The following is a 26667-nucleotide window of genomic DNA, read 5'->3' as shown; positions in this document are numbered from 1 at the left end:
GTGTTTTCCGTATTTCTTTTGGGAATGTTATATTTTCAGATCCAGCATTTTGTTGTTGTTGTTGATTTAACGGAGCTGGCGAAATGCTCAAACATTTTGAATGATCTAACAAGCTCTTCTACTACCATTGACTATTGAAGACAATGTTTAATACAAAATGCGTATTACTTGTTACTAAACACATCAGAACTCCGACGAGGCAGAACGGTATTAAATTAGCCATATGGCTTATTAATCCCATGATGATTTATGGAGAGGGAATAAATGCACAATGTCATGCTTTAGTAAATGAGGAGGTACCAAAATCTTTGTCGTATGATTTATCTTTTTTTTTTTTCAAGAATGCCTGGTGATAAATAGAGAGAACTCCTGCCTGTGAGTGTGGGGGGGGGGGGGGGGGGGGGGGGGTCTTTACCTACTGGCTGGTATCCTTGCCTTGTGGGCCCACCAAACGGATTTCTGCTTGCAAAAGATCCCGCGTCAATGGATCCATAAGACATTCTGGGTCCTCCAATAATTTCTTGAGCAGCCAAATGGGACTAATCTGCACGGGGGGGAGACAAGAATGCATATAGTTATAACCGCAATTATAGAAAGAGAAAGAACGAGTTACATAGTCTTAAATCAATTAAGCAAAATAGCTAAATATTTATGTATTCATGTATTTATTTATTTGTTTATCTTTTATTTTCAATTTTGTTGGCAACACACATGGGCCTGCTACAATTTGATGCATTTAAATGCACAAATAGGAAGAATATAGGATTTTATTTTAACCTTTTTTTGTCAGCACACCAATGGATGAAAGTTTGAGATATAGATAGATAGATAGATAGATAGATAGATAGATAGATAGATAGATAGATAGATAGATAGATAGATAGATAGATAGATAGATAGATAGATAGATAGATAGATAGATAGATAGATAGATAGATAGATTATTATTACAATTTGTTTATTTAGAAATGCTTAATTATAATTAATAAAATTATTATAATTAGTAAATTAATTTTCAGTAGTAATGCTGTACTGATGTACTAATGATGTACAAACGGTGAATGCTTTAATACACACCGTTCAGGTCAAAAACATGCAATAAAATGAAATCCACATGTCTGATAGATCTACTTGAATGACCCATCTAAACTGTGACCTATCAAACTCCTGGGGCCTGGTGCGCAATTAACAGAGGCGCATGCGCTACTTCATCAGTGCACTGGGACTGTGAGGCAGTTACATTCATTAGCACAGTGCTGAAGGTGTGAACTAATATGGGGCATCTGTGGTACGATTTCACCCCACAGTGACATGTACTTTGTTTGTGTGAGTGCGAGCATGAATTAAACCCCATGTGACACAGTTACACTACTCATGCCATGAATCAGTCCTTGTGAACCACTCAGTCATCTGCATTGGCCGCTGACATTCATAATAGCTTTGTTAGGGGTGTATAACACGGTTGAAAGGTTAAAGAATGCATTGGGAAAGCGTGTGTTGACCCCCTCACCCTCAATACAGCGTGCACAGTGAGATAGTAGGCCTGCTCAATGGAATCACCTACAGTACCATCATGTCACGAATACAGCATCAAATGTCATCATCTACATCATGCATGAGGACTACAGAAATCACACTTCACATGCTACAGTTCTTGCATTTTTACAAAGAGGTGGAATTAAAAGGATAGTTCACCAATAAATGAAAATAAATGAAAATGTCCCTCATGTAATAGATGACCAGTATAGAGCTTGTCCTACACAGGGCATTACAGCATTACATAAAATTAATTTCACAATTACAAAGACACAAATATACAAAAATAAAATAAACAAAACTAAATAAAATAAAATAAAGATATGGTGCAGTTATAATCGTGACATCATTTAATGCCCCTACACAAAATTTTTGTTTGTTTATTTGTTTTTTGCAGCATCAAATACAAATCACAAAAACAAACAACAAAAATAAAATAAAACAAAAGTAGACAAACATGTGGTACAAATATAATTCAGCACATACATACTCATTTAAAATAGATGCTAATAATAATAATAATAATAAGTCAAGAAAATGTGTGTGCTTATCCTAAATTAATTTCAAATAATTTAGTGAATAACAACTTAAATTTTAGGGGTTTTTTTCTTATGCCTGATAGCTTAAAAATATGACTCGTATGGACCACATTTACTGTATGATCATTTTAAGGTGCTTTTTTGACATTTTGGCAGCCGCAAAACATATTAACTTTCATTATACTGATAATAGAAGACAAGATATTCTTCAAAAATCCACCTTTTCTGTTCCACGGAAGAAAGTAAGCTATGGTATAGGTATGCAACGACATGAGGGTGAATAAATGACATTTTCCATTTTGTAGTAAACTATGCCTTTAAGCAAAAAACTTAGCAAAGTTTTAAACACTTCATCTGATTAAAAGTGTATTATTAGGCATTTCTGTAGATCCAGGCAGGATATGGAAGCTAAACCCTAAAAGTGCAGAAGAAAGTGTGAGGACCTGTGGAGATAATGACAGATGTCTCCGCTGAAAAAGATTGCGTTGTTTCTGAAGCAGAGACTGAAGGTGGGCGAGGTGGCCAAGCCTGCAGGAGGAATGAGATGGAAGATGAAATTTGCCGGGCCACGTGGCCAAATAATCCGATTAATTTCCATAGAGCGGGGAGATTAATTACTTTTGGCAGCAATAAAACATTTCTGTGCTTCTTGATTTTGAGCCCAGACAAAATCAAGTTTTGCTGCTTCTTGCTCATGCTCACTCAGATCCTGGGAGATATTTACTTTGACTATATTTGTTTTGAGTATATATGCCTACAGTTTTCAATTAAAAAAATAAATACATCTTCTTTGCTTTGCACAGTTCACAATAAAAATAACTCAAATTTTTCATAAATGTATTTAGCAGAGTCTGCTTGTGATCAGACTGTCCAAAACTGATGTATCTGAATTCTCAGATGGTAATTAAACAACAGCTTAGTTCTGTTAAACATTTCCAGCCTCAGGTTTTGCTGTCACAAAGGCTTTCATCATAACTGGATGGACTGACAGAGCTCTGACTGACAGGTCACTCATATATGAAACACAGCGGTTGATTAACTCAGGTTGATCAATCTGTCACTCACAATTAGACAGCTGTCTGTTCCTCAGCTAATCATGTGATCGGACAGGAAGGGGCAAGAGGACAAGACTGTATTTATAAAATGTACTTGATCCCAATGTTTCAGGATGTAATAAATATTTGAAGCAAGTACCATTAGTACTGAAACCTGCTAAGGAAGTCATAAAACTACTACATGCATACATTATCTAATGGATAGCATGTGCAAATATTCTGCTAAGTAGTAGCCTAACTGGATTTAGTTTGAATATGAAATACTTTTTTTCAAAAGTCATTCCACAAACAACATAAAAAATATATGATGTGAAATGCATTTAATTTAACTTAAGATATACTGTACATTTAATGTTAATGTGTAATGGCATGGCAGTTTAGAAGAGGCCAATAAAAGCACAGTTTGAAGAGCTGTAGTGCTGTACAAGTGACCCTTGATAATATTAATTGTTTTTTGAACAAGAGATAAATTTGAGGTCAATTATGGATCAAACGTCACCCTAATGTAACATGAGTAATAAAGAACCTTCACAATAAAAATGAGCTCTAAAAATACACCGAGAAAGAAATTGAGAGAGACTGATAGAGCAAAAAGAGAGAGAGATGAACAAAAAGTGACAATTTTTGGAATTTGTAGTGCAAAAAAATTTAAGCAAATGAATAGACAGCTAAAAAAATATATTAAATAAAACATTTAATCGAAACATCTTTCTGGCAGGTAGAATAGCCATACTGGCCACAGTTTGGTGTGTGCACAAAAATAGCTAAAATAGCAGCAATAAAAAAGGCCAATAATAATAATAATAATAATAAATAATGATGATGATGATGATAATAATAATAATAAATTATTGTTGTAAAATAATAATAATAATAATAAATTATTGTAAAATATTTATAATTACTACTACTGCTGTTGCTATTACTACTATTTTATTTTATTTTTGTTTTTTTATTTTATGTTTTTATTTTTTATTGATTTTTTTTTTGTTTTTATTTCATATTTTATTTTATATCATTTTATATTATCTTATTTTATTGCTCTTGCTCAAGTGATTGGGTCAGTAAAAATTGTCTACAAAGCTAAACGGCCATGTAATTGACAGCAATTTTCAAATACAGTACTGCGTCAGCCAAGCAGCTGCCAATTAAGGGCCAGATTTAGCCTACTAACAGTTTGCGACAGTGCAAACCGTCTTTTGGCGTTAAAATAGTAGCCTACGGTCAGGATTTACGCGCAGTGAAGAAATAGCCCTGAACAGAATTTGCGCCTGACCTTACTGAATACGCATTTGTAAGTTTCCCTTTCAGGCACAAAATTTATGGGAGGAGAGAATTAAAATGAATCACGCAACGAGATTTACTAATGTTTGCACGCAAAATGTTCCCCTTCTATCTGCAATTTTATGGAATTGCACTCTAACGCTAATTTGACCGGTTTAGTAAATCTGGCCCTAAATGTTTTATAGACCACCTTAATTGTAGTTTTTTTAGCTAGTAAAAAACACTGTACTGTATTATTTAAGAAAAAAAAAAGAAAAAGAAGAACATGCACAAAAGGGAACAGGGCTCACACTGTATTCAGACCGTGAAAGAAACATTGAGAGGTGATTTGAGGTGATAAACAGAAACCAAGAAGCAGAGACAGAAAGGAAGGAGGGGGCATATGTGTCATCCCACAGCTGTCATTGAGGTGTCTTCTGTCTCTTTTTGTGTGTGTGGTGAGCAAGTGTGGGAGAGCGAGTTTGTCAATGTGTGTTATCAGAGAGGAGGTGGAAGTGGGCCGGCAATAAATACAGCCATCAGAGGCCGGCAGGATTGTGGGCCGACAGGGGGCCGACAGAATGCTTCATTACTTCCTCTCATTCTGAATTTGTCCCCTCACTCCGTTCCCCATCTCCCATTATCACCACGGAGAGGCTTAGCACAGCACGAGAGCACACAGTCACAAAGCGGAACACTCAGGACACATAGCCACTGCTGTCACATGGCCTGTTTATTTCTCTCTCTCACACACAGCAACAGTGTGCCCACCTGAGGGTTTTATGTGAGTGTGTGTGCATATCACTCATAGAGTCTGTAAACACCAGCGGTGCACAGTCTCAAAGCCTGTAATCCATATTTTTACAGAGTGATTTACAGGCATTAAGGATGTCAGACCAGTCACTCTCAATCTGCCCCAATACTCTATGGCTGCATTCAGCCAGGGTCTGGGATTGACCGCATTTTCTAACAGGTTTGACTGCTACATTTTTCAGTAGCAAGCCCAGCTGTTGTACAAATAGCTTTGCTTTTCAGAATACAAGCTATTTTTCCTAAATACTACTGGTGTGGCAAAGTGGTAATTGCTTTAAAATATCATAAGCATCAAGTTGAAACACAACTTTCCCTAAACTGTTATCAGAGATATTTACCTATTTAAATATGATGCATATATTATATGTTACTTATGGGGTATTTTAGGGAATAAAGTGCAAAATGTCACCTAAATGTGATATACTTTAAATGTATATTAAATACAAACCATTCAAAAAATTTAGGTTAATAAGATTTTTTTGAACATGTCTTTTATGGTCACCATGGCTGCATTTATTTCATTAAAAATACTGTAAAAACATTTTAAGTAACTCATTTCTATTTTAATATATTTTAAATTGTGATGACAAAGCTGACTTTTCAGCTGCCATTACTGCAGTTTTCAGCGTCACTTGAAATCAGTCTAATATGTTGATTTGCTGCTCAAGAAACTTTATTATTATCAATGCTGAAAATAATGGAAACCATGATATTTTGATGAACAGAAAAGAACAGCATTTGTATGAAATATAAATATTTGGTAACATTATCAATGTCTTTACTGTCATGTATATATATATATATATATATATATATATATATATATATATATATATATATATATATATAAAAACAAGCAGTACAAAACAGCTCGTTATCATATTATGTTGATCCGTTGTCATAATTATAGACAAACTGATTTGTAGGCAAAAAGTCTTACTGTTTACTGCACTTTGTTGTTCTTCTAGTTATTTACCTATAGCAGCAAATGAAGCGCAAATCTTTCACATTTACAGAAAATAGTTTACTTCCATATTGCTAAATAAGTTACAAGCCCTCATGTTTTCATAAAAATATCATTACCTGCCATGCTTGTAGGAAATCAGTAGATTTATAAACATTTAAGATTATGTTTCAGATGATCCCATCTTAATGCATCTCTTGTAGGGAGGGGTTTCAATTCCAAAACATTCTTGTGTATGTATGATGTGACATGCTCAACAATAGGCCCAGACAGATTCTACGGGTGCTGAAAAAATCTGAAGAATTGTGTGAAATGGATTTAGAGATGGATAAATGGAAGCAAAGGCCACAACAAACAGCAGTAAACACCAGATGTAATCAGAGAGATTGTTAGAACTGTGTGAAAATTATCTAAATCCAACATCATCCTTCAAAATATGAAATGCTGCTGTTTGTTGGGGAAGTAGCATTATTAGCTTTAAGTGTAGGGGAAAAACAATTATTTTATTGTAACATATACATATGTTTAACATGTACAGGTTGATGAGGCATCTAATGTGTTATTATTTAGAGGAAATAAATAGAAACTTTGCTAATTTAGTTGTTATAGCACAATATGTATAGCCCCCTCATTGTACCTTAGACCCTTATCAGTAGCTAAAATTAATAAGCCAAAATATTTAATAAAACACAAAGTGTGAGGGATGACTTTGTGAATGATGGCTGCTCCAGTTCCGTGTCTTTCTGCAGAGTTCTGTGGGCGCAGATTTCATGTAAGCCTACTCATCGCCTACTGTTAAATATAACAATGCAGTAAAGGGAACAGTAGCTTGACATGGTGCCATGCATGTGCGTCAAAGCACACGAGGGTGTAATTTGTTTGACACAGGAAAAAAATAGGGAAAACCCAGTCAAAAAAAAAGTCATTAAAGCTATTGTTCACTCTAACCATTCAAAATGATCTAATATTAGTGTTTTATGTTGTTAAACGCATGCCTGCTGATTTAAAGCCCTCATTTTGGCTTCCTATTAAAAAAAAAGCTAGCACAGAGGGGACGCGTACACACAACTCCAAAAATTTTAATTATATATTTACCGTAATGTTGCTCTAAACCTGTACACTCTTATGAAAAAAAGACGTACAAAAGCTGTCATTGGGGCGGTACCCTTTTAAAAGGGACACTTTTGTGTTAAATGCATTGGTACCTAAAGTTAAACATATTACAAGTTATATATTGTACATATTAGCAACTCTTGAAATGGTATAGCCACAGTGACCTATTAGGTCCCTTTTTACTGAGAGTGTAGGATATTTCTTTAGTGTAGGATCATACTTTTTTTACGATTTAGCGTTGTTGCAGTGTACGTTCAGCATTTGCTATTGCTTTTGTCACTCTGAAAACATAAAGTATGAACAATCAGGTAGTAAACAAGAAACAGCTTCTTAAGATATACATACACGTATTCAGATACAGCCTTACATTGTTTTGTTTTAAATGAAGACACGTTGACCGCTTTTATTTTTTATGCTTTTTCTATATTCTATCTACTCGTTTTCTTAAAAAAAAAAAAAAAAAAAAACCTTTCTACATGTACTGCCTTAGGCTAACCAAGACCTAATAGCACTTGCATGTTGTTTCTCTTTTGTTGGTTTTGATTGCTTCTAATGTCCTCATTTGTAAGTCGCTTTGGATAAAAGCGCCTGCTAAATCACTAAATGTAAATAATAAAAACACTTACAACATGCCACCAGGGGCCATTCTGAAGAGGTCCCGGATATTTAAATAAATTATCCATTGACAAAAACATGATCACTTTACCTTAGAACTGTTCAGATGGAATACATCTTATAAATGCTGATCTTAAGATTAAAAAAAGTGTAAATTAACAAGAGTATAGCCATACAATAATGTGTTTAGATTTAATTTAGTAACAAAATCCCCTTATTTTTGGATCCTAAGGGGAAGCCTTCACACTAGCACTTTTGGTGCGCACCCGGATTTGATTGACATCAGAGTTAGGTTCGTTTGGATTATATAAACGCTGTCAATCCCCCTTAATCATATCATAAGGGAAGTCGTGGCCTAATGGTTAGAGAGTCGGACTCGTAATCCAAAGGTTGTGGGTTCGAGTCTCGGGCCGGCAGGAATTGTAGGTGGGGGGAGTGAATGTACAGCGCTCTCTCCACCCTCAATACCACGACTGAGGTGCCCCAACTGCTCCCCAGGTGCCGCAGCATAAATGGCTGCCCACTGCTCCGGGTGTGTGTTCACGGTGTGTGTGTGTTCACTGCTGTGTGTGTGCACGTTGGATGGGTTAAATGCAGAGCACGAATTCCGAGTATGGGTCACCATATGTCACCAGTATGTCACTTCGCTCACTTCATAATCATAACCTTAAGGGGGTCATATGATGCGATTTCAAGATTTCCTTTCACTTTGGAGTGTTACAAGCTGTCCATAGTGAGATCCCTAAAGTTGCAAAGACTAAAGTCTCAAACCACAAAAGGGATATTCTTTATAAAAGTTAAGATTCGTCCACACCCCCCTAAAACAGCTCATTCAAACACGCCCTCACATGTCTATGTCACGATGTGGAAATATTTTCATAATGCTGCCCAAATGTTCATGCAAAGAAAGAAGGCTTGGTTTCAGTAACCGCAGTCAGGGGCGTCATGCACTCATTATTTTTGAGGGGGTACGAGTTGGGGGGAGAGGGGGGTTTGGTTGGGGTCGTCATGTGACACACAGCAGCTACAACAGCACTTATGTTTTATTTACTTTTTCCTTTTTATTCGAAGCATTCCCAAACGCATTAACTATATCATGAAATATCTTGATTCTCACCTTTATAGATTATGTTAGTTGATTTAGTGGGCTATGGTCAAAGTTACCTAATAATGTAATCTATTAACAATGTATAAAAAACCTGTCTGTTTACTTAATTAACAGATATGGGTGTCATGCCATAACATATTTTAATACGACTAACTTTATATTTAATGTGAATTTAACATTGAAAGTTAATGTGAATAAAAACATTGTAAGTTAGGCTACATCATAACACTTTCAGTGTAAAGAAAGAGAGCAAAGAACATTTAGCTACATTAATCAAAGAACATTTTTACTGACAGTCTAGAGTCCAAGCACTCTCAAAAACTCCCATTAAAATCACTGAAGCTGTTTACACTATGAAATGAATCTTACTTACATATTCGTACACACATTTGCACTTTGTTGTTTCTGAGGAGAGAATTCGCCAGAAAGAGGTACTCAGTCAGCGAGCGAGTGAAGAAAACACTGCGTTGTGGCGATGACTCATCTGAACACCTATGATTGGTCATTGTATTCATAAACTCAACAGCATCGTGTGTGATTGGTTATAATAGACATAGACTGTCTCTGCTCAGCGCCAGCGAACGCAGATTTGAATTTAGCAGCAGATGATAGACACGCTGAATGTTCTAATCACGCCGGTGTGATTGTATCAAATATAGAAAATATGAATTAGCTATTTTTTGTCTTTTGGAAGCTGCATTCAAAATCCATTTGACTCAAAAATCTGAAGGGGCACGTGCACGACAGTTTTGTGAACCTAGTAGACTACAAGGCTGGCTATGCACGAAGGCTATTTCAAAAAAAAAAAAAAAAAAAAAAAGGGTCAATTCTGACTTCGCTAAGACAATCTAGCACTTCTGAATCACTGACTGAAAGTATGCTTTGTTATTAGTTCAAGTATTTTCTATTGACTGTTCAAATGCGGAATTTTGCGTGTATATCTATCTTATGTGTGCTGTTTTATCAGTACTTTCGCTTTCAAAATCGATCGCGTTCAACAAGGAGGAGGGAGGATGGAAAGTGGTGGGGCACAGTAACTCGTTTGCGGGGGCACGGCCCGCGAGTGCCCCCCTTTGGCGCCGGCCCTGTGGCTAATTCGTATGACCTCACTCGTACAAATTCATAAAATTTTTGCTAAATCGTACATATTTTACGAGTTGCCAGTTTGTATGAATTTGTACGAATGACCTACACCTAACCCCGCCCCTAAACCTACCCATTAATGGTGCTTAGACAAATCATACAAAATCGTACGAGTGAGGTCGTATGAATTCGTACGAATTAGCCACCTCGTAAAATACGTACGAATTGCTCGTGATATAGCACTGGTATGCATCTGCAGTACATTCGTAAGACAGACGTAAGTGGTATTATGCACTGAAGCTTTGAAAACAAAACGAATGGTTCAAAAACGTCAATATATAAAAGTGCAAAGAGCAATGTAATGCATTTTTCTGCCTTCTCCTGCACCATCGTTACTAAGCAACGGGGTAACCAGCTGCTGGCTTGATGATGCAAACGAACCGTGGTTCGGACCCAAATAAAATATGAACGCAGTCCAGCAGGGGGAGGGGGGGAGCAATCGAACTCTGGTTCGGACCAGGCAATCGAACCAAGTGTGAAAGCACCCTAAGAGATATCTAGTCACCATTACGGTTTCCTCTAATTATCGTTTTGCGAAGCAAAACCTATTTTTATTGATCATCTCATACTTTCATTATATGGAAAGTACAGCTTGGACACTGAAACATCTCTTTTTTCACTAGAGGGGAAAAAACAGGGATCTGCAGCAACATGAGTATAAGTATATGATACCAGAATTAAATTTTTTATATAAAACTATCCCTTTAACATGGAGCGAAGTTATCACTCTTGAGTTTGGAGCCTCACTTTTAAGCAACATGGTGTGAGGAACAGGTTTTCTTCCACTGTGATTTGTCTCTTTCTCTTTGTATTCTTGTCAGACTTGAAAACAGTGGGATTGCTCGTTAGATTTTAAAAGCTTCAATCTCTAAAGCTGCCCCTTCAAAAGTCTTTGCTCGAATGGTGTTGACATTCACTTCCAAAAGCAGAGAGTGAAGGACACATGCACTCACCCCCACACACACCCACCCAAATTTAGACAGTACAATTGCCCTGTCGCACATAAGAAAAACTCATTGTTGAGATAAATTGCCAAGTTTTCGCCCAAAAATAACCTCCATCCAGCCTCCCCTACCAGTTCGAGCGGCCATCATCGGGTAGCGGACTAAGTCATGCTAGCTAGTGCAAGTGATTCACCCTTTTTACGCAACATCAGCCACTTCACAGCACTCACACATTTACCACATGCCATGAGCGTCATTTAGACATCAAGCTATCCACCAGAAAGGAAGTAGAGGGATGTCAACTTTGTTTCGCAACTTTGTTAAGCTCCCTTTAGATAAAACAAGGAAGCAGTGGCTAAGCTGATGACTCAGTGTTCCACAATTATTCACGGAGCACACTAGGTCATGTTTTCATTCATGGTTTGTCTCCAAACCAGCCACCAAAACTAGCTGGCGAACAAACAAATTCCATCATTAAAACACCCCGTCTAACAAGCTTGTTAATGATGAGGGGGAGGATGTGAGTTAAACGTAATCTCTCCCACTATCTCACGCTCATAGCTTGCTGAGAATTCCCTAACAGGATTCTGCTGAGAGATCCAAGGATAGCGCAACACAATTTTCCAAGTAATCAGTCTTAACAAGAGGTCTGGGAAATACATGGCTTTTGAAAATAGTACAATGGGAAAATTATTAGCCCGTGTCTTATTTTTTATGCCAGAGGTGCTTATCTTCATAGCAGCATTGTTTGGCAAACAAAGTAAAAAGCTTATGAGTATTTCAAAAATGTCAATAGTGTGTCTGCATTTGGTCTTCGATTTCATTTACTGGGAAACAGCCTACTATTTTTGGTGAAGGAGCATACAGCTTACATGAAGAGCATCACAGAAACACAGAAAAATTTTTTGGCTCCTCCCTTATTTTGCACTTAGCAAAGCACTAAAGATAAAAGCCTTTGGGGAAACTGTACAACACTTAAACTAATGTTAAAAATTCAAGTATCTAATCATCTATTAACAATTTAATTTAATAAACATTTTGGTCACACCTTATTTTAAGGTCCAATTTTCGCTATTAATAAACCATTAACTGTGACTTTTGCCTCAATAAAGCATGTAGGATGTAGAATGGTCATGCAGAATACGTGCTTTATAAGTACTAATAAACAGCCAATATGTTAATAGACATGCTAATAAGCAACTAGTTAATAGTGATAATTTTTCCTTATACTAAAGTGTTACCAACATTTCTAAAAATGTATGCAAATTCTTTAAAAATTCATACGAGGCGATTTCAAGTTTTCCTTTCTCTTTGGATTGTTACAAACTGTTCGTGCATAGATGAGATCCCTAAAGTTGCAAAGACTAAAGTCTCAAACCCAAAGAGATATGCTTTATAAAAGTTAAGACTCGTCCACGCCCCCCTAAAATGGCTCATTCAAACACGCCCTTACCTATCTACGTCACGATGTGGAAATATTTGCGTAATGCCGCCCAAATGTTCATGCAAAGAAAGAAGGTGTGGTTTCAGTAACTGCAGTTAGTTTTGATGCAGCCATGTCAGGGAGACGCTATGTGTTTTTGTGCGAAAGCAAAAGCACTTTATCATTGGTTAAGATTTATTTACAACACAACAGCACAACCCAAATGTTCGAATTTGTGCAACGCGTTTTATGGATGACTGTTTTGTGAGCCTAGGAGAGTACAAGGCTGGCAATGCACAAAGACCATTTAAAAAAAAAAAAAGAAAAAAAAAAGGGGTGAATTCCGACTTTGCTATGACAATCTGGAGCTTCTGAATCAGCGACTGCAAGCATGTTTTGTTATTAGTTCAAGTATTTGCTATTGACTGTTCAAATGCGTTTTGCAAATAACATGTTGTGTGTGTGAGGGGAACAGGGTCACATCACAGCAGAGTGAACCCTACAGCCCATCAGAAATCGTCTTAACCGCGACTTGTGTACTGCAAATACATAGGAGCATCATTACTGTGTCTGTCACGTGACTCTGTTCCCCTCTCAGGCTTGAACTGATAAAACTAACTTGAAAGCTGAAGCTCGCGATTATGGTAAGGGGAGTTACATTTCAGATGCATGCTTGTGGTGTTCGGCCAATCACAATGCACTGGGTCAGTTGGCCAATCAGAGCAGACTGCACTTGTTGGAATATGTGCTTTCCACACAGCCTATATATAGCCATTTGTCACTCTGCTGAGTTATTTTCTTTATAGAAAATTACCCATTTGAGAGAGGCTGGGCATAGAGGAACTACAATAATGTACAATATTTGAAAAATAATGTTTTTTGACAATTAAAGCATGTCAACAAGTTCTGTTACACCAAATACACAAAAATAATGATATTTAAAATAGCATCATATGACCCCTTTAACAAACATTATTTTTTTTTAGATTTCTGCTTCTAAACCCACTAATCCTCCCTATAGACTTCCATTTCAAGCACATGGCTAAATTCCACATTTCATAACTTTATTTACTGACTGACTGACTGACTGACTGACTGACTGACTGACTGATTGATTGATTGATTGATTGATTGATTGATTGATTGATTGATTGATTTATTGATTGATTGATTGATTGATGTAATTGAAAGCATGCCTGGAACATGACTTTAATAATTTAATTATTTGGTCCATTTTTGGTTCTTACACAATTTTGGTCATGGTTTATTATATTTTATTTTAAGATTACCAGAAAACAAGTCGTTTTAACAGAGAAAGTGTGACTAACTGCACTCAGTAAAAGCTAAACCCATTTACCGACTACCCTCCTGACCCAGAGGAAAAATGTAAACATGACTGAAATTTAAAGAAAAAAGGATGAAAGTGTGCACTTCTTTGTGAAAAACAAACAACATCTGAGTTATTTAAATTATTAGAGATTGGTAAATCTGCTGGTTTACTGATAATTATTAAACACACACACACACACTTGAAATTAGAGTTTCCTTACTGAATCTTTGATAAGCATTGACCAACTATGAACAAGATAGTCACTGACCTTTATATAAGGTGTTCATTTATTCAATCAGTTTTGTGAATGGCACACTTGCTTTATTTAAAAAATCTAGATGTGTGTTTATGCTTTTGTTTAAGCATATGCTTGCAGAGAGTGACAAATGGCTATATATAGGCTGTGTGGAAAGCACATATATAGATATAGTTTGGGCGTGTATTATGCTAATTACCACCTGTGGGCATGTGCTCTCTCATTTAGAATAATCTGGATTCATCAACATCAGAATGAGGGGAAGAACAAATTTATGCGCTTAAGCACCTGTTGACAAATTTGTAAGGATAAGAAAATGTAGATGCAATTATAAGAGAATGAGACCCAGTGTTTCTGGCAACTTGTATATAATAAGAGGTCGGTGAACTAAGAAATCTGAGTCTGTGGCCTGCATCACCAAGTTCTTGATGATGGAGAGGTTTTTATACAGCTGGTTCCATATAAGACCAGCTGCTCTATTTATAAAAGATAGTATCATCAAAAACAAGCCAGCCTGTCACATTTATAAGATATGAAGACAGCTGGGCCAGGTAAGTATCAATAACACTTAAAGCACAGCCTGTCCACACGGTGAGAGAAAAATTCAGTAACCTTCTGTTAGAAAAGGAGAGAAGAACAGAACAGAGACTTTAATGATTTCATTTGTTAGAGAGCTCTAAGAAGACTGGTCACACGTTTTGTTTTTGTTTTTTTTCAATAAACCCCTCCGTGCATTTGGATTATAATGCAAGTCTGACCCTGCTGTTTATGTGTCATTTGGCTTTATCAACATATTCTGCCTCATAATTTATTTAAAATGAGTCACCTGGGATCCAAAGGCCCTTCTGCAGTTTTTCCACTGTGAATGGAAGACAGACAAAGCCATCCTGGCTGGAAAGTTTTCAAATTCGAGATCTGAGCGCAGCCCACAAGCAACAATCTATTTGCATATAGTCGCCATCTAAATTACCCACAAACCCCTTCATATCAGTCGGTTAGGCTTTTTTAGCTGCTTTTGTGCATGACTTTAGGTGTGATATTCTATGAAGATTAATTGCTACTACTATAACCTCAAAACCATAGGGAAAACACATAATGTGAAATTTGAAAACACATAAAAATGGTTCATGACCATTTCTAGATTTATAATGGCACAGCAGCGCAAACGATGCAGATACAGAACTTTGTTATGCAGATGCACTTAGCTGCAAATTATGTCTTTACAATCTTTCCTTTTAGGTGTTTTGCTTCACTCAGCAGATAAACACATGGCCTGTGTATGCTGAGATAATGCTTTTAATGCATCCACGCTCCATCCTGCTTTCTATATCCATCTAACAAAAAACAAATAAAAAAATAATAATTAAAAAATTGTCACTGGCTCGCACCGTTTCTACTTAAATAAATAAATACAATATGAAATCATGTTTTAAAGATTTACTCATGATTATATGAAAGCCCACTGAATAACGCATGACAATAAAATACATTGGCAAATCATAATTAGGACATACAAACTCAAAATTCTGAAAAGTCAGAAATATAACATACACTGTAAAAAGTGATAAGTTGACTTAACTTAAAAAAAATGAGGAAACCCCTTGCCTTAAAATGATCAAGTAAATAATAATTTTAATAATTAAGTTGAGTGAATTGTCAGGATTCTGCCTCATAATTTATTTAAAATGAGTCACCTGGGATCCAAAGGCCCTTCTGCAGTGAATAGTGTTCCTGTGGCTCAGTGGTAGAGCATTGCATTAACAGTGCAAAAGGTCATGGGTTCAATTCCCAGGGAACATCCACACGGATAAAAAATGTATAGCCTGAATATATACATGTAATATACTGTAAATCGCTTTGGATAAAAGCGTCTGCTAAATGTAAATGAATTGTCAAATTATTATTTACTTAATTTTAAGGCAAGGGGTTTCCTCAATTTTTTAAGTAAAGTCAACTTATCACTTTTTACAGTGTACTAGGTCACAGTCATGAGTCGAAAACGCATAGCTATGAAATAAGTCATGAAATAGTCAACATTATGAGTTAGTCATAATTCTGACAGTCAACTGACATCAAAATTCTGACAAAAAGTCAAAATTCTGACAAAATCTTGAAGTAATGAGATAATCAAAATCCAAAAGTCCAAAAGCCAAATTTATTAGATTAAGAGAATTTTATGACATTTTTCAGAATTTATGAGTTAATTATAGTATGAGATGAAAAGTCATATTGGAAGACATGAAGTCACACTAAGGTAGAAAACGCAAGTAGCAATTTTGAGATAAAGTCATAACTATGACATATAAAGGCATACTGTGAGATATAAATTGAAATTGTAAGATATTAATTCTTGTTATCTGTTATCTGTTTCTGATGCAGAAAATCTAGTTCACTCTAGACTGGAATATTGTAATGCACTGCTAGGTGGTTGTCCTGCATCTTCAATAAACAAGCTAGTCCAAAATGCACAAAATATGATCATATTACCCCAATTTTAAGGTATCTGCACTGGCTACCTATTAAGTTCCATATCAGCTACAAAATATTATTACTTACCTATAAGGCCATTAATGGTTTAGCTCCTGCGTACCTAACTAGTCTTCTATCTCGCTACAATCCATCACGCTCCCTTAAGTCGCAAAACTCTGGACTTTTGGTAGTACCTAGTCCACTACAGGAGATAGAGCTTTTTTCGCATTTGGCTCCCAAACCCTGGAATAGCCTTCCTGATAACGATCGGGGTTCAGACACACTCACTCGTTTAAATCCAGATTAAACACACATCTCTTTAGCCAATCATTCATATAATGCATCTCATAATCTTGTACTGCAGTTATATCTGACCAAATGCACATTATTATTCTTTAGCAGGGGTTGACCAAATCATTTTTGCTGGGTTGGAACAGCAGCTACTCTAATTATGTCTCTATTTGTTTCTCTTTTGCACTAGGGATTACACTAGTGTGAGAAACTAGGGTAACAAGGGTAAACATGGTAACTATGGATTACACAAGCTTCAGTCTGGATCCAACCCTTAAAAGATCTGAGATGACCGGACACCTGAGAAGAGATGATGCCAACCCCTCAGAGGACCTCAGATGATGCCAATCCTGAAACAACACAACTACCAAATTTTGCTGTAAGTTTGATTGGAACATATAATCCTTTCTGTTAATAGTGTTCATTGTCTGTTTGATTTCGTCATTAACTGATGTTTACTGTACATTTCTGTCATATGTACATCAACTTGGCATAGTCACCACTGATAAGCTACTACTAAATATATTGTAGAAACTTAATTTCCTGTAAAACTGCTTTGCAACGATTAAAATTGTGAAATGTGCTAGACAAATAAACTTGAATTGAATTGTTAAAAGAAATACAAGAAATAACTGATACATAAACAGGCTTCCATAAATACTGCAAAACAAAAAGGTAAACAAAAATGATGAAGCTAAAGGAAGCTTGCAATTGCACAGACTGAAACAACAACATTGCACGCTTCATCTACAGCCTTATTTTGGGCAGGAGCGTGGTGAGGTCAATCAGAGGAGATGTGGTAGGACTCCACTGATGTGACGCTTAAGGGCTAAACACAGTCTTACTCATTTCAATTCAATTCCAGTATGTTGGGATGAAACCTAAGACCATCTCAACAAGTCAGCATGTGTACTAACAGCAGTACGAGGACAAGTCACCACATCGATAGAGCTAGTAAAAGAGCTATAAATAGAAATGGAGAGTTTGAATGGTAAGTCTGGGTGTCTGGGCAAATGCTAGCCAGAAGCACACACAATGATGCAGAGCTGGGTGACAAATACAAGATTATTTGGCATATTCCAACACAGCAGGCTACACACATCCAGTGGCAGTCCATCAGATAAAGGGAAACTGAGGCTGAAACTCCTCAAAAGTCCATTCAAAATTAACACAAGTGACAAAAATTAACTGTTGTTTAAGAAAATTTGCTCATGTACATAATAATAGATCCATGTAAAGTCAAATGATTTTTAATTTGTGCAAATGGCAGGCATTTTTTCTATTTTCTTTTTCTTAGTTGCTTTGAAAAAGTTAAAAGGAAACTTAATAAATTAAAGCAAAACGTCACACAAAAAAATTAAAATTGCTGAAAATCTACTCATCCTCAGGCCATCCAATATGTAGATTTTAGTTTATTTCTTCATTGGAACAGATTTTGCGAAATTTAGCAGTACATAACTTGCTCACCAATGGATCATATGCAGTGCATAATCCACAGCTATGTTTCCTCTAGTAAAAATTTAAAAGTCCATCCTCTGCTATCAAAATTTATCAAAATAAATTTTGGACTGCATTGGACTGTTTTGGACTACATTTCTCTCCTGATTCAGATGAGCTAATTTTTTCACTGGAGAGAGCAATATTATAGATAAAAGACTTGTATTTCAGCTGGAAACAATGGTTTGAAGTTATGACAAACATGCAGCTTTTCACTTCACAAGTAGTCACTGGACTGGAGTCGTGTGAATTCCACGAAAATTGATTCAATTGATACATTTTGCTGAAATATTGAATGCAATTCCAAATTATGTAAAAAAAAAAAATATTTCTGTATATACTGAACGTGATTTGTTCTGTTCGTCCACTATATTATAACGTATTGGGCTGTTATCTTAAACATTATAATGAAAGTGAAAGTTTGTGTATGGGAGGAAATTAACAAAAAAAAAGATATACTAATAAAACCCATTGCAATTTTTTTATTGATTGTAAATCAATACTGATCAATTGTAAAACCTCCCTCACTGACTGTCACCACATGCAACCACAGACAAAGCTTTCACACAATGCTGAGACAAAATTGACAATGTTTGCTCTGAATAAAACAAATTAGTAATGTTAGTTTGTTTCTATTTGTGGAAGCACATGTGTCAAGGTTAAACTTGTGGCCACATGCTGGCATACATGAGTGTGGTATTCATCAGAACGTAACAATTTGTGTCCAAAATTAGCTTCTAGGGTAAATCATCTTTGGTTTTCTCATAATGGCAGCAATTCCGCCATTTAACGAGATGATGGCATGTGATGTATGTAGACATTTACACAGAACCCAAGGCTGTTTTGGCTGCCAGTGCTGTATGCCACTGCTGGACATGGTTATGACCCCCCCTTTGGGATTACAAGCTGTTTTAGGGTTTGGTTTTGGGAGAGCAGATCTCACTGTGAGCTCTGAGGGCTCCCTGGCTCATGAAGGGGAGGGAAACAGATGGTACACTGGACCTCCAAGTTCCAGCCTTCTGGTTCTCTCCCCACACCACATATGTTTCCCCCTACAGCTACAGTGCATCCTGGTGATGGGTTTCCCACAATCCAACATAATCATGGCATAGCTGGCCCAAATGAGATAAGGAAGGACACACAGGACGTCTCCTTGGCAGGGTCCAGCAACATGTCATTGTGGGGGAAAAAAAAAGGTTGATAAAAGTGAATGGAATAAATTCATGCTGAATAAATATGAACTTTGAACTTACCATTGTATAGTGATTGTATGAAATGGTAATATGCAGGGTTGCAAAAGAATGGATATAACAGCATTATGTATTCAACTCAAAAAATGAAGCTGAATAACAGTATTCAGCCCAATTATATTTTCAGGCGCCCTTAATTTTAAAGTTATCTCAGATCAAATTTTGTTAGAATACTTTTTTTTTTAAATACTTCTCCTGTATTGTCCACAAAATAAAGCAGATATGAAAAAAAAAAAAAAAAAAAAAAACCTCATGTCAGTCAAATGAGAAACAGTTTCTGTGTGTGCAATGTTATTTAATCTGCACTGCCCATGTAAAATAAATAATTCTAATTTTAATGTGATCGGATAAATATATATACATACTGCCCTCCAAAAGTTTGGAAACGCCCTAGAAAAATGGGGTTTTGGACAATATTGGCATGAATCCATTTTAATTTGTGGTCATTTTGCACTGATAAGGGACAACACAAACTACGAAAACATATTTTATTACATAAACAGTTTATACATAGAAAAAACTTAAATTTTGGATTCATCAAAATATCCACCATTAGCAGCTATTACAGCTCTGCATAATCTGGGCATCCGTGCTGTCAGTTTATTCAAACATTGACTTTGAAATGGCAATCAATTGTTGAAGCTACAGTGGGCCAAGTTTAAACCAGTAACCAGCCATCACAGCTGGCAAAGGGGCATGTCTGACTTTGACATGTATACTGTATATTGCCATTATTGTGTTTTATTGCTGGTCTTCAATTATAATGTCAAGTTACTTTAATGTATTTGCACCAAAAAATGATAAGGATTTATGCTGATATCGTCCAAAACCACACTTTGCCAGGGGTGTTTCCACTTTTGGAGGGCATATGCCCTTCAAAAGTGGAAACACCCCTGGAGTCAAGGGCAAGGGCATATATATGCTGTGGAGTCAAGAATATACATATATATATATATATATATATATATATATATATATATATATATATATATATATATACCCTTGACTCCACAGCATATGTATGCCCTTGCCCTTGACTCCACAGCCAACAGAGCAATTTTGTCCAATACTTTTGGAGGGCACTGTGTATGTGTGTGTATATATATACTGTATATAACATGAGTAATCAATTATAACAACTTAACAGAAAGATGTGCTTGTGTCCAATTCATGAACAAATGACTCATACAAGCCAGTTCTTTTTAGTGAATCCAAAACATACCACACAATCAGTTTGACCTTCACTGAATGAACCCTGCTTATGCTTATTGAAATAACATCTGACTGACTAAAATATTAAACAGTTTTTTTGCACTCAAAATACATTATTCATTACATTTAAGAGAGATAATTTAGCATTCAGCAATAAAAACGTTAAGTATTCTGCTCTGGTAATACAATTAGAAAACCATGGTAATACAGTAGTACTTTTTTTGTTAGTGTAGTCTTCATTGACAGATGTATCTAAAAGCTACAATGATTTAGAAAAAAAAAAAAAAAAACTTACCAAAAAAAAAAAAAATATGCAGGTGTACATTAGTACCTGCCATGAGTTTTAAGCATTTATGTGTTGGTGAGTCTCTCTGACATAATGTGGCAGATGGTAAAATCTGCCATCGATGAGTCACATTATTTGCCCATTTTCCATAACCTGTCAAAGTGTGTGTCATTTTAATACACCATCTGATAATGTGGAGAAACTATTTTAGGCTTTGGCTCTCGTTATATGATGGTACACTTCAAGTATTACCAGATAACAAAGTTGTCCTCTGCGAATCGCTTTGCGAAAGTAATAACCAGTGATGTATACCAGATAAACACTGAAACACAGTGTGCAGTAGCCCTATCTATAGAACAGATAGTCATGCTGTGCAGGTATTGAATCTCAGATCTTCCGTAATCTCATCTATAATCAAAGCCAGAAAATGTCTTTTTGAGATCATATCAGATCCGGCTTCATAAGCATGCTCAAAAGCCTGGATTGCAAAAGTGCTATCGCACTGTATTTAAAAAGTCATATTTATTGTAGTTTACATTCAGTAAGCCCACATTTATCAAGGTGACAAAGAATGTCGTTAAACAGGAAAGAAATCAATTCACAGAAAAGTAAACTTCAGCATCTGGATGCCCTTGTCAATGCCTCCTGGAACAAATAAAGTTACGGAGCAGAACCAGGAACTAATCTCATTAATGGCTGCCATTTGTGAGTGATTAAGGCCTGTCCTCATGCAATGGCACACTGGACATAAAGTTCTTAGAGGTTAATAACCAGTTACAATCAATTACTCAGCTAATATGATACAATCAATGGCTTCCTCTAATCACATGAGGCGACAAAAATGAAGCCGACGACAATCAAATCTCTCGGATATCTGAGGCACGTTACAGGCCAAGGTGAGTGCAGCTAGAAAATGTTAAAGAGTTTGTGCAAACAGAAAACTGATGGAATAACCAGATCTGACCTTTTTAATCTCATGAGTTGACATCATAACAAACATCAAATGACATTTTATCTGAATGGCTGGTCACAAACCATATGGTGTAGCTTTACAATAAACATTCAATAAGCTACAGGTATATGCATACATAAACATTTCAGTTGGGTTGCCAAAGAAAGGCTGAAGACTGGAGTAATGCCAGCTGAAAACTCAGATTTGCCATCACAGGAATAAATTATATTTTAAATTATAATACAATAGAAAACATGTATTTTAAATTGTAAGAATATTTCAGAATATTGTTATTTTACTGTATTTTTATCATTTAAATTCAGCTTTAGTAAGCATAAATGGCTTCTTTAAAAAATATATTTATTTTATTCAGTTAAGTCATTCACAATGCTTCATGGGATTGTATTATAGTTATTTAAATATCTGGCTAAACAAGTGAAACATTTTAAAAACTAAGTGACCCTGAATAGCTTGTGTCTCATACCTTATATTTAAGCACTTTTTATTACAACAATTATTAGTTGAATTATACCTAACAGTTGTCCACTCATTACTCACACATCTCCAAAGCACGTGGCTCGTTATCTTGTTGGGTGAAACCTCTTGTCTGCATGGGTACACATATTAAATCTCAGCCTGGCTCTTTCCCAACTGGCTGCATAATGCAGTCCAATTACACAGATTTCGAGTTACTTACTTATGCAATCAAGTAATTACAACCCAATCCCACCCGAGTCACAAGCACAACATAATCTTTAGATTGGCAGGGAAATTATGTCCAACGATGCACCATTTTTCGAGATGTGACAATTGCCTTCTTAATTATGATGCCATTGTGTCAACTTGCTTTCTCAACCTAATCAAAAGCAAGTGTAATCATGAAAGTGGTCCTGAGATGTGGACCACGATGTTGTAATTGCATTCTGATCACACTGGTGTAGGGAACATGGGTTCTTGCTATCTCATCAGTTTCTTCAAATTGAAGTCAGAGAGAGATGTCTGGCAGCTTCAGGAACTAAAACAGACCTCAAGGTTTGCTTTAAAACTCAAGTAGGACTTTGTGAACTGTCATGCCCCGACAGCAAGTCCAGAGCAGTTTTGTTTGATAAGGTGAAGTGGAGAAAGAGAGCAATGTGATGGGAATAAGAATTAATCTCGCCTCCCAGAATGCACTGCACTTCTATAGTCTTCTATCTTTCTCTTGAACCAAAAAGATTTGCTTTAATTAATGAAAATGTATGATGTAATCCATCGTACTTGAACAAATGTGATACATGCCGAGGTAAACTGACTTATTTTGCAATTAGTCTTATCAGCTGGAGCATAGGAACGATTGGGGGGGGGGGGGGGGGGGGGCACTTTAGAAATTTCACCAAGCCTCTCATGACATGGTTTTTAATTCCTAGCTGCAATAGATACACACATGAGATTCATTTGAAATATTAAAGACTAAACTTGACTAAAAATGCAGTCACTCTAGCATAGAGGTAGCAATTAGCAGACCACAATCCAGGTCTGCGTTTCTCAAAAGCATTATGAGATAAGTTGATAATAGAGACCATTGGTGGCAATGGATCTCCAATCTACTTGGTTTACGATGCTTTTGGGAAACATAGCCCTGATCCGGATCCTGGATTGGTTCCATTTGGAACGTGAATCGGTTCTCATTTAGTATAATTGTAAACAAACATATACAGCAACAGAACACAAGAGATTTATTGACTGTCATGAATCAACAGATTTACATACAATATACTGCAAACTTGTTTTGAAACCTGCACGGCTACTTAAATTCCCTTCCAAACTGAAGTCAAATTATTGAAAAGCACATGTACAGGTATGAACTTTTTAGTATGAAGTGAATTAGTTTCTGTAATGCAGTTGTAAAAATACAAACGCTGTGGTAAACTGTTTAGCTTTTCAACATTAGCCCATGCAAAAGAAATACCAGTACCAGTGGACTTTATGACATTATAATGGATCTTTAGGTCCTTCATGATGGACAATCATAACTTCTTTAACAATTATGATTACAAAAATGCCTATAAAATCTATTGTTCATATTGTCTCTCCTCATTAAGTTTACTTACAGCCAATGGCAATTCTATTATGTGACATTGAGCCTAAATAATTTGGTGAAAGGCAGATTTCGGTAGATGAACATGAGCAATGTAGGCAAGCAAAACTAACCTCACAAAATGTGGGAAACTGCCATTTCAGTGAGCAATGAATACATATGTGATAGAATCACGGGTAGTGATTTAATTGTATTACAAACCATTATGTAATCATAGAAATAAAAACCTGTTGTGGTAAAGAGGCAGAACACATATTACAATAATTACGGCTTTCTTCTTACGTATCTGAAAACATGAGTTTCCCATTTGCCCTCAGCAGAGAGAACATCATATCATAAGCAATAAAAAAGTGGATGAGAAGAGACAATATTCAATTCAAAACACACATAAGTAATGCCTATAAACCTTTAAACAATAGGGATTGTACAGCTTTGTCAAGCCAGCATTCAACATGACTTTTCTGGTTAAAAATTGTGAATTACATGAGGTTACATTAATTTCTTTGAACTTTGAATTTCGAAATTCTGAACTGTCTTACATTCAAATTTAAAAAGCAATAGCTCTTTGTTACTTAATTTTAAATTACACTCAAAATCATTTATTTCTGCTTAAAATCTATTTATTCGCCATAGTTTAGCATCATGTGCATGTTCAACAGACATTGTGAAAACACAAGGCTCGGTTCACTTGGCCAACAATGCAAAACAAAAGTGTTATTATGGCCAATCTTAAACAAGTGGTCAGCAGAACAGTAAAAAGTAAACAACTGAACCAAATTCGATTGGGCAGAAGAAGACAAGACACAAACAAAAGCTCTCCAAAAAAATCCAGACCCCTCATGTAGCCATGATAAACCAAATACCACAGCTCAGGATTAACACAGAAATTCATAAACGCAGTCTTCGGCCCACATAACAGATGTGACATTATGTTTGTATGTATTACATCACATGCAATTATCCCAACATACAGTGCTCTTTCTGAATGCCACGGTAACAAGAGAGCATCCTTTCAGGCCTACCCTCCCCCTTCCCCTCACCTCCTCTCCATCCTTAAACACTGACCTCCACCTGACATATTCTCAGCCTAAAAGAACAATCCATATCACTAGAGTCACAAATGAACAAAGCTAATTTTCATACATTACCCTTTTTCTTGAGAGAGAGCACTTAGCACTAACATCAGACGCAAGAGAACCTCTCAGATTCAACCCCGGCTCACAACATCACATGACTCTGTACCATCTGCTCCTTGCTCATAATCATGTGACCTGAATGAAAACGTGGGATTATGGGATGTGTAGTTTGATCTGGAGAAGCAAGTGAAAGTGTTAATGTTGAGCTAGATTTAAAAGAGTACATGAATATATAGAAAATGTGGTAATATTGTGACAAAATATATGCATTTGAAATGCAGGAATTATTGTAAATATTAAAAATAATTATTATAAAAAATAATGTTACTAATTATGTTGAAAATCTTGTAGCAAATTGGAATAATTTCAATTAAAATCTTTATTTTTTTTTTTTTTTTGCTTTGCGAAAATTTTATTTTTAATATAGGCTCACTGGAAATAAATAAAAGATGAGGATTAAGTGGTAGAAAAGACTGAACTGAGAAAATGACCTTTCTGCATTGGGCAGAGAGAGTGGCCGTTAATATTACATTAGCCCATGTCTGTGTGCACGCGTGGGTGGGTGGATCAGCAAACACTTCTGGGTTAAAGGAGGCTACAGACCTGACAGACGGCCTACCGTCTTCTCATTCCCTCCTGCTACACACACACACACACACACACACACACACACTGCTCCTGGTAAGTGGATGGAATTGTTAAATAAAGAGCATCTGAGAGGGGCGGTACATAGTGAAACGGAATTAAGTGAAACAGGATGTCACTCCCGCCACCCCTCGACCTTCACACACTCACACCGTCTGCATATGAAATGCATGTCAACCTCGGGTCCGGATCTAGGCCACTGCCAGGACCACTGTCCAAATACGACACTCAGAATTCATCATCAGCCGCACGGGACCGGCATTATTCATGAAATACAGCCAGGGAAGAGACAACTCCTCTACTTCTCTGTGATTAGCTGTATACCCTGTCAATCAAAAGCCATGTTCACAACCGAATGAATTAAATTTGTGGAAACCGGTGGAAACGGATAGACTAATGGAATAGTAAATAACTCACTTAGACATTATCACATTCAATCACATCCAAATGGAAGTGAAATTGACATGATAATATGTGAAAGAGCTGGGTTTTAATGACCACTCAACTCTTTTAAATTAAAGGTCCAGTGACCATCATGACACCTGCAGTGTTTACAGGAGATTGAAATAAAATATGACTGGAAAAAGACTATTAATATTAATAGCCATCCCTCATGTTACCATGTCCTAGAGAGTATCACTTTTATTGTATTATTCCTAAATTATATCGTGTACATGTATAAAATGCATATAGTATTGCATTATAATAATAATTTCATCATTACTCAAGTCTTCAGTGTCACATGATCCT

At 36.2% G+C, this 26667-nt stretch overlaps 1 protein-coding gene across 1 annotated transcript in view; it reads right to left on the bottom strand.

Annotated features, from left to right (window-relative positions):
* tsnare1 (T-SNARE Domain Containing 1) overlaps positions 1-25376 on the bottom strand; it is a 142061-nt gene extending 116685 nt beyond the window's left edge. Inside the window, exons 1-2 of the mRNA XM_079444937.1 lie at positions 25285-25376; positions 416-544 (exon numbers count right to left, since the gene is read on the bottom strand). Of these exons, the coding sequence (XP_079301063.1) occupies positions 416-500 (85 nt within the window). The 5' untranslated portion in view covers positions 501-544; positions 25285-25376. The remainder of the gene's footprint in view (positions 1-415; positions 545-25284) is intronic.
* Between the last annotated feature and the right edge of the window lie 1291 nt (positions 25377-26667).

The sequence above is a fragment of the Barbus barbus genome (genome assembly GCF_936440315.1).
Source record: "Barbus barbus genome assembly, chromosome: 21".
In the NCBI taxonomy this organism is placed as follows: domain Eukaryota; kingdom Metazoa; phylum Chordata; class Actinopteri; order Cypriniformes; family Cyprinidae; genus Barbus; species Barbus barbus.
This window is presented reverse-complemented; position numbering and strand designations above follow the sequence as displayed.